The 9,533-nt window shown below is 34.7% G+C and overlaps 1 protein-coding gene across 3 annotated transcripts in view; it reads left to right on the plus strand.

The window, feature by feature from the left end:
• The window catches only part of CCDC138 (coiled-coil domain containing 138), a 73,240-nt gene extending 64,157 nt beyond the window's left edge, over positions 1–9,083 (plus strand). Inside the window, exons 14-15 of one of the 3 annotated variants that reach the window (XM_081068748.1) lie at positions 6,585–6,723; positions 8,585–9,083. In XM_081068748.1, coding sequence (XP_080924874.1) covers positions 6,585–6,723; positions 8,585–8,750 — 305 coding nt within the window. In that variant the 3' untranslated portion in view covers positions 8,751–9,083. The remainder of the gene's footprint in view (positions 1–6,584; positions 6,724–8,584) is intronic. The other 2 variants (XM_081068749.1, XM_081068750.1) reach the window with 2 other exon arrangements.
• Positions 9,084–9,533: the final 450 nt, after the last annotated feature.

Raw genomic sequence — 9,533 nt, forward strand, 5'->3', positions numbered from 1 at the left:
AGTGAGGGATTCTGATTATATCTGTTTGGAGCGTGAGTGTATGTTATATAAGAACTACTTAGTAGTGTTGCTTTCAGAAAATTACTTTGTGGTTTCTTTTTCCTGTTAGTGGTGGAAAGCTATTACCTGTCTGGATTTAGCTGTGTGAGAACTTGAGTCTTATTTTATTTCAAAGAATCCTGTCCTTTTCTTTTCAGACTTATTAAATAGAGGGATTTAAGTTTGTATTTGTATTATTTTATTCTCTTTTGTGGCCTAGAATCTGCCTTGTCTAAGGTAACATGCTATTGTTTAACTCTTGGAAGGCAGTAATGTATTTGAGTTCATTTTGCAAACCTTGTTTTTTTAAGTACAGTTTATTTTTGTTATAAAAATAATAGAAATTTGGAATACTACAAACCCGGGGGAAAAAATTCTTACCATTCAAAGATATGTACATTTACTTCCTGTGAATATTACTTTCTTTTTTCTATGAATAGTTTTCATGATGTCAGGTTTTTCTTCTCTTTTTTAAACATGGTTAGGTCCTAGTGTTACTGGGAATGACGTTGTACCTCAGCTCTTTGTCTTCTTGAAGGAAAGAATTCAGTTTAGAGACAGTTTGTGCAGGCACAGAACAGCAAGTACACTCCGAGTCTCGGAGCAGGCTGACCCAAGAGAGGGAAGCAGCCTCTCCTTACATTGTGTGAAAGTTTCTATTTCTATGGGTGGAATTGTCTCCCTCTCTGTCTCTCCAGTACCACTCATTCTCCGAGCTGGCATGCCTTGTACTCCCTTCTCGCTCCCTAGGCTGTCCGAGCTCCTTACAGTGGCCCTGAGAAGCAGGGTGTATATTCTGACAAGCAGAATAGTTTCCCTCTCGCTAGCTTCTAATAATACATCCCCTTGATTTAGAGGCATATGTGAGCCTGGAATCCTGCTGGGCTAGTAAGGCGCTGGTGCCCTACGTGATGGCAGCTGTAAGGGGTCTTGACCCAGGTAGGAGCTGCAGCAGGAGGTTTCTAACGAGCATTGGGCCTCTCCTTGTCCTGCTCATTTCTATCTACCTACCCTATCACTAGTGTATATACAGTTGCATCAGTCTATGTTTATCTGTCAATATTAAAATACAAGAAAATGTTAGGAGATTTTGCAAAGAAATATACTTGATTTCTGTTTAAATTTATCTCTGAATATGGGTAAGAAAATAGAGTAAAGTTAAAGAGCAAAAAATCATCAAATACTTTAGATTATGCTACATGCATTAAACTTTTTCTATAGATCTAGAACTTATTTGTGAACATATATATCCATATTTCTTAGTTTGGTGCAGCTATTAATCTTTAGTTGGCAGAAAAATTTCTCCATACCTCATTGCTGAATATCACTGCAGTCACCTTTGAAGTCCTCCCCTTGGGAAGCTATGCACCGACACCAGCACCTAGTCCACCCTTAAAAGCAATTTTGGAACTCTTTCTGGAATGGCCATCAGAGCTGTCGTCATATTACCCTTGATGTCCTGAATGTCATCAAAATGTCTTCCTTTCAATATTTCCTTTATCTTCTGGTAAATAAAGAAGTCATTGGGGGCCAGATCAGGTGAGTAGGGAGGGTGTTCCAATACAGTTATTTGTTTACTGGCTAAAACCTGCTTCCCAGACAGTGCCGTGTGAGCTGGTGCATTGTCGTGATGCAAGAACCATGAGTTGTTGGCAAATTTCACACAGCCTTTTCAACACTTCCAAATAGTGAACTAGGTTAACTGTTTGTCCAGTTGGTACAAATTCATAGTGAATGATCCCTCTGATATCAAAAAAGGTTAGCAACATTGTTGCAACAGTTCACAAACTTAATTGTCCAACCTCATATATATTTTTGATATGGTTGCAGTCATATGCAGTGTGACAATTAAGTTTGTGAACTTGCCACCATGCGCTTACATTGGCAGCACTGTACAAACAGTTCAGTAAGATGTCATAACCTTGGTATATCAGTGTCTCACAGCTGTGTTCGTGTCGACGTGTGGTGGTGTCTTGCTGAGTCGTGTTCCTTATTGTTGTGGGTGTTTGCGTGCCTTTGCGAGACTGTCTGAGCTTAAATTAGAGCAACGAACAAACATTAAATTTCTTGTTAAACTTAGCAAGAGTGGAAATGAAATTAGGGACATGTCAGTCCAAGTTTATGGGGATAATGCCATGAAGAAAATGGCAGTGTACAAATGGGTTAAACATTTTTCTGAGGGGAGAGAGCACGTCACTGGTGAAGAGAGGTCAGAGTGGCCAGTAACATTCAGAACTGACGAAAACGTTGCCAAAATTTGTCAAATTATGTGTCAGAATCGTCAGCTGACTGAGAAACATAGCAGACTAAGTAAACATTGATAGAGAAACAGGCAAATCTTAACTGTAAATCTTGGCATAAGAAATCTTGGCAAATCATGTGTGCACAAATGGTCCTGAAGGGGCTCACCAATGAACAAAAGCAAAGAAGAGTCGAAGTTTGCCAAGACCTTTTGGAAAAGCAAGATGATGTTTTGGGCCATGTTATTACTGTTGATGAAACATGGATGAACCAATACAAGCCTGAAACAAAGCATCAAAGTGCTCAGTGGAAGTCAGCCAATTCTCCATGACCAAAAAAGTTCCATCAGTCCAAATCTAGAGTCAAAACGATGTTGCTAACCTTTTTTGATATCAGAGGGACTATTCATTATGAATTTGTACCAATTGGACAAACACTTAACCGAGTTTACTATTTGGAAGTGCTGAAAAGACTGTGAAAAAGACGAAAACAACCTGCACTTTTCGCCAACAATTCATGGTTCTTGCATCACGACGATGCACCAGATCACACAGCATTGTTTGGGAGGGATTTTTAGCCAGTAAACAAACAACTGCATTGGAACACCCTTCCTACTCACCTGACCTGGCCTCCAGTGACTTCTATCTTTACCCGAAGATAAAGGAAATATTGAAAAGAAGACATTCTGATGACAATCAGGACATCCAGGGTAATACGACGACAGCTCTGATGGCCATTCCAGAAAAAGAATTCCAAAATCGTGTTTAAGGACTAGGTGCTGGTGTCAGTGCATAACTTCCCAAGGGGAGTACTTCTAAGGTGACCGCAGTGACATTCAGCAATGAGGTATGCAGCACTTTTTCTAGGATGAGTTCACAAACTTAATTGTCAGACCTCATTTGTTTTTTTTCTCTCTCTGTAGCCAGTGCTTTGTTAGACTCTCAGCCCTGTATTCTTATTTCTGAGATTTAGCTAAAATGTCTTGTTTGGGTTCACTTCACCTAATTCAGAATGTGGAGGGTGTGAGTACTTATTTCCATGGAGAAATTCTTTTGGCTTCAGACTGCTCTCCAGTGCAGTGTGTGCTCTGGAACATTATTTTCAAATTACTTCCTGGGAACCTCTTTGTCTGTTTCCCATCAGAAGAGTGAAAAGGTAACATGGTTAGTTTGCCCTCTTCCAGTTGAGTGGGATAGTCATGAGAATTCCCAAGATTTTGTTAACTTCTCCAGTGTATCTCATAGAAGAAGCGTTGTTACAGTATGCTAGGACACTGGCCACACTTCTCTTCTCCACCCTAGAATTTTGTGTTTTGTATCCTAGGCCATTTGCCACCAGTTTTTAAGGTTCATAACATTGACTCGTGACTCTTTCTGTTTCTCTCTGGTTGTAGTTTGCTTGGTTGGTTGGTCTTTTTTTGCTGTTTTTTTATTATTTGTTTTACAATTTTTGATTCATAAGACTAGCTTTTCATGGAGAGAAATTCTCTTAAGCCTTTTTATCTCTTCGTTTTAATGTAGAAATCAGTGAAGACGTGCTAGGCAATTTTTCCATAGTTACATGAATTTTAGAAGAGACATCGCCTGGCCTATTAGGTCTTCAATTTTTCTCCCCCTCTCTTGTAGTAGCCATGTTTATTCAAATTAAAATTCTTCTAAGCTTTAAAAAATGTTATTGATTTGAATATCATAGTATTGGAAAAATGCTAAAACTACAATGTTTATAGTGAAACCTAACCTAATGCATATAAGAATCCCAAAATTTCCTTTCTCCTCTATTTCATGTCTGTCTCACAGGTTTAAAAGAGAGATTGGAAATCAAGCCAGTGAACCTCTTTTATGTCTAAAATAATTTTATAAGCTTCACCTTTTAAATATGCTGATATATTAAAGTCTTTGGATGGCCTTGGCTTTTTTCCATTACAGAGGTCATAAAAGAAGTTCACTTTTATTTGGCAATGTTGACTTGTGGATTTTTCTTATAACCCTTAAATGTGTGTTTTATTCATGCCAAGACCTGATTTACATATAAGGTGTAGTACAGTAAAGGAAGATACACTGTCTTTCACACTTGACAATAAACAAACAACCATCGTAGCTTTCTTGTTTTGTTTTTAGATTTTTAAATGGAAAATACCGACATTGTAGATTGTAGGTATGTTAAGAACCTTCAGTGATCCTTCTTGTCATGATTTATGATTGTTCTTTACACTTTGATTTAAATTGTGTTACCCATATAATAGTTAACTTTCTTGTTCGGAGTTGACGTGAACCATGTCTCAGGATCTGCAATAAGAAAACTGTGTACAATTGTCTAATGAAGGTGCTTGAAATTTCAATCATTGTATTTTAATGCTATTTGTAGGTTATGTAATAGTTGTAACCGAAGTTTTCATTCTTTAAATTTTTAATTAAAAATATCTTTTTAATTACAGTTGACATTCAATATTATATTAGTTCAGGTGTACAACATAGTGGTTAGACATTTATATAATTAAATTTTCGTACTTTAAGAAGATTCTCTGTAACTGAGATTGAGACATACACACACATACACACACACACACACACACACACACACACACACACACAGTCACATACACATGGTTTGCTGAACTAAGTCTAGACCATACTTGGGTTAGACTGCTGTGGGGGAAATACTGTTTTTTTTCCCAAAGGACACACAATCATTGTCTCTAGTGCTCCATTGCTATAATAGAATGTACCACCTTTTATTTTCTTTTATCAGAACATTCCTCTGACTTTTTTTGGATTTTGTCGATTTCATTACTTAATACAGTAAGTTCTCACTTAACATCATGGTCAATAGGTTCTGACTTTAGGTTAAACAATGTTTAATGAAACCAATTTTACCACAGGCTAATTGATATAAACAAGAGTTAAGTTCCTTTGGTCTCTCATTAACTTTATAATGAAATGACTTTGAATGAAACCGTGTTGAGGACTTGCTGTACTTTATTTTACTCAGTACACTATCAAGATACTGTGGTATACTCTTTCAAACTGTTTATGGATTCAAAAAGAATGAAGAATGCAAAGCTATCATATTTTTATGTCTTTTATAGCTATTAACTTTATCTGTGTTTAAAATAAAGTTCTGTATATTCATTGTGGGAACTTCTAAGTTTTATAGAGGAACTTAACTATTTTAAAGGCCATGATTTAATATTTTTGTATAATTTTTGTTTCTGTTCAAGATTCCCTAATTAGCGATCATAGTGATTTATACCTTAAAAAATTTTTTTTATACATTATTTTGTTCAACTCTTAACAGTCTTAACAGAGCTTTCAGTTTTCACTATTACAAACTTTACTGTGGTCCTTATTTATAAACCTTTGCGTACGTCTCTATCGGACACATTCTTAGAGGCAGAATTGCTGAATCAAAGGCTATATACACTCTTAAGGCTTTTGATACAATTTGCCAAATCCGATTATTTTATTCCTACTATGGTTGAATATTTTTATTGTATTCTATTGTTTGTGCCATTTGCTCATTATTAAAAATATTAGGTCCACCTTTTTTTTATTAATTTATAAGAGTTCTTTTTATGGTACTCATATCAATCTTTTGGCAAATAAATTGCAAAGGGACTCTCCCGCAAGTTTGCTATTTCCCTTTTGTTTTGCTTTATTTTGTTTTTCAGAGCTTTTGCCTTTTAATTTACAAAATTTCTTTTACATAGATATTTAAAATTTTTATTTTGTAAAATTTTGCATTCTTTTATGAATCTTTTTTCCTTTTTGCTTTTATGCTTAAAAAGTTATTTCCTATCCAGTGAGTATGTAAATTGTCATTAACAGTCAAATGAAATTCTTTGATTTAGCGTTTTAAAAAGATTTTACTGGAGGTGGCTGGTTAGCTCAGTTGGTCATAACGTGGTGCTAATAACACCAAGGTTGCCCTCCTTAAAAAAACAAAAATTTTACTACCCCAACAAAATTTCTTATTGCTAATTATTTACCAGCCTGCTATTACAAACTTACTGAAGAAATGACTTTTCCCCTTTCTGTCAAATATGGGATTTCTGATAAATTCTGCCTAATAGAAGTTTGATATTAGGGAAAATAATCTTATCTTTGGTATGCATGCATTGTTCAACAAGAGCCAGTGAATATTTTAATTTTTCAAATGATGATATTTCAAATGATGAAATAATGATATAAAAAGAATGAAAATCAAATCAATAATTATAAATACACCACATAATTTTGGTTTTATTTTATTTTTAATTTCTTTTTTAGCTACTCCCTAACATAAAGCATTGATGATTTGTTTTGCAGAATCCTTGCAGCCTTTCCTGGAAGCCTGTAGCAACACTTTATTTTTTCGTACTTGCTCTGTGCTGCTTCGAACCCCTAAGCTTGATCTTCAAATACTAGAAAAGCTCAGTATTATTCTACAGAAACTTTCTAAAATCAAGTAAGAATTTCTTATTTCTAACATTTTTTTTATTGAAAGATATCTTATTGTGATCACTTAGACCTTTCTAAATCCTCTACTAGTTCAACTTTGATTATTAAAGCAAATTTACAATAAACCTGTGGAACATTAAGATTCATAAATATTAATGCTTATATAAGATCACATACTTAGTGATAGAGTAGAATTAGAGTTTTAATCTTAGAATGACTTGTTTCTGTAGTTCATTTCTGCTAATTGAACTTTAAGTACCACAAACAGAGTATATAAAACTTTAGAGCAAATTTTAGCAACCAAGTGATAGTATCAGAACAAATTATTGCACACTGGTATTCTGTAATGCCACAGGTGAAAATAAAAAAGATAGTAAAAGTATATTTTTCAGATTCTTATTGATGTAATGAAGTTAATTTAGGGAATGAGAATAAAACAGGCAGAAAAGATTTAAAATAATGTTAGTAACTGGGTTTATTTTAGGAAATTATTATGGGCTTGCTTTGGCCACTAATTTGGATTTTGTTGTAAGAATCGAAGGCTTTTTTTTTTTTTTTTAATTTCCTTTTCTTCCCCTCATGCAAACATTGGTATAACCATTTTTAAAATTATAAATAAAGGACAGGTTTTAAGCTATGTTTTTCTTGAGTCTTGGTATAGCATAGTGTTTCTTTTGAGGCAAATCTGAACAGCTTTTATCTCCTTTTTATAACAGTAAAATTATGATTTTGGTTCAGCTCCTCTGCACCCTCCTTTCCCCTCACCCATGATTTCCATGGTAGTGAACTTAAATATTGTACCAGGCCTCATTATACTTGAATAGTAAATATAATGCATCTTCAAATTATTTGTAGATAAGTGATAGTGGGTCCATATGTTCTATTTGGTGCCTAGTACACCGTACCAACCACAGTAAATTATTAATTGTTAAATTGTAACTTCATAATCATCTGACCAAATTATTAGTTTTCATCTGGTAACAGTTAACTTACCAACTCATTGTCTTCCCTTTCTTGCAGACTGCATGTACCACGTTTATCTAGATTTGTAATCAGTAAATTCTCAATAAGGCCTATTGTAATTTACTTGTGGTGGCATGAAGCTGCAATTACATTACTTAGGTTTAATTCTTGCTTAGGACTCAATGCATGGGATTTTTAAAAAAATAGTCCCAAAGTGCAACTATATCCTTGGGCCAAAGTGTTTTAACTGTCTGTGATGTGTTTGATAGCTTATGTTCATTTCAGATTTAGATAAAGAACTAGAGCAAAGCTTGAACAAGAGGCTTAGGAATAGTTGATGCTCAAGGAATCTTAAAGTAATTATCTTTAAAATCACAAAGATGTAAATCCTTTTGTATCAAGTGGGTGGTTACATACAGTTATTTGAATTTCTCTCAAGATGTAAATATATGTAGACAAGGAAATAAGAAATATGTAATAAGATATAATTCTAACTAATTGATAATGAAATTACTGACTGGTTGTTAGAAGGAGGATGGTTAAAAAGGTATTTTGGAGCTAAGGCAAAAGGTCAACCAATATTCTGCTACTTTAAAAAGCCCAGCTTAACTAAAATAAGATGACCAAGTATTTGATTCTTTATAGCTGTGAGGAAAAGCAATTCTGAAATATTGTAATAGTAAATAGGGTGCAGTTTTCAGGATTATAAAACAGTTTATTTTTTTTCCCTGAATACTTTTACACTTTAGGTCTATCTCCTAAGCCTCTTTTGAAAATAGTTACCTATTTTCTTCACTAAAAACACATGCCATTTTCTCACTTTACACATAAGTTATCTCTCAGTGTGTCATCACAGATCAACTTCCTGTGTGTGTAATTAAATTAATGTGCTCATTCTCTTACAGGAGTAATAAGAAGCTCTTTGAACTTTTTACAATTCATCTGATGCTTCAAGAAATACAAAGGACTACACATCCAGAACATGCCTTTCTCTGCATTAACCTCAATTCAACTCTGTTCAATTTGGGTTTAACAAAATGCAACTCTGTGGCCTCCAATGCAAGCCATTAGCCTGCCTTATTATTATTTTATGTATATTATATATGTGTTGCTTATTTGTAAGACTGCAAAAATCATCAAAGTAACTAAAAAGTTATCAAGTAAAGTTTTCAGTAGCATCATTTATCATGAAAAATAAAATAGAATTTATTTTTCACTTTAAAATTGAAATCTATAGAAGCTCTGGAATTTTTGGAGTGTTACAGTTCAGCTAAGGTACTAATGTGCAAGATGGAATTTCTAGAATCAATGACACAGGTTACTTTTTGTAAAAGTGCTTTAGAAAAATTCTTAAAATTATGTGATTATTTGGAATAAAATTGGTGTTTATGTGGGTACAGGGCTAGATCATGTTGTCATTCTGTTTTCTTAACATATTAGAAATCTCTGCTTTTGGAAGCAAAAGTACGTATTTTTTAACTACCATCTTCGTATCATTACTTTTCTATATACCCTAGATTCACAAATAGATTTTTTTTTTTTTAAGATTTTATTGGGGAAGGAGAACAGGGCTTTATTGGGGAACAGAGAGTACTTCCAGGACTTTTCAAAGTCAAGTTGTTGTCCATTCAGTCTTAGTTGTGGAGGGCGCAGCTCAGCTCCAGGTCCAGTCACCATTGTTAGTTGCAGGGGGCACAGTCCACCATCCCTTGCGGGAGTCAAACCAGCAACCTTGTGGTTGAAAGCCCGCGTTCCAACCAACTGAGCCATCTGGCCAGCTGGGAGCTCAGCGGCAGCTCATTGACTTCATTCTAGTTGCAGAGAGCGCAGCTCACTTGCCCATGTGGGAATCGA

This window comes from Rhinolophus hipposideros (assembly GCF_964194185.1).
Source record: "Rhinolophus hipposideros genome assembly, chromosome: 12".
Taxonomy (NCBI): Eukaryota; Metazoa; Chordata; class Mammalia; order Chiroptera; family Rhinolophidae; genus Rhinolophus; species Rhinolophus hipposideros.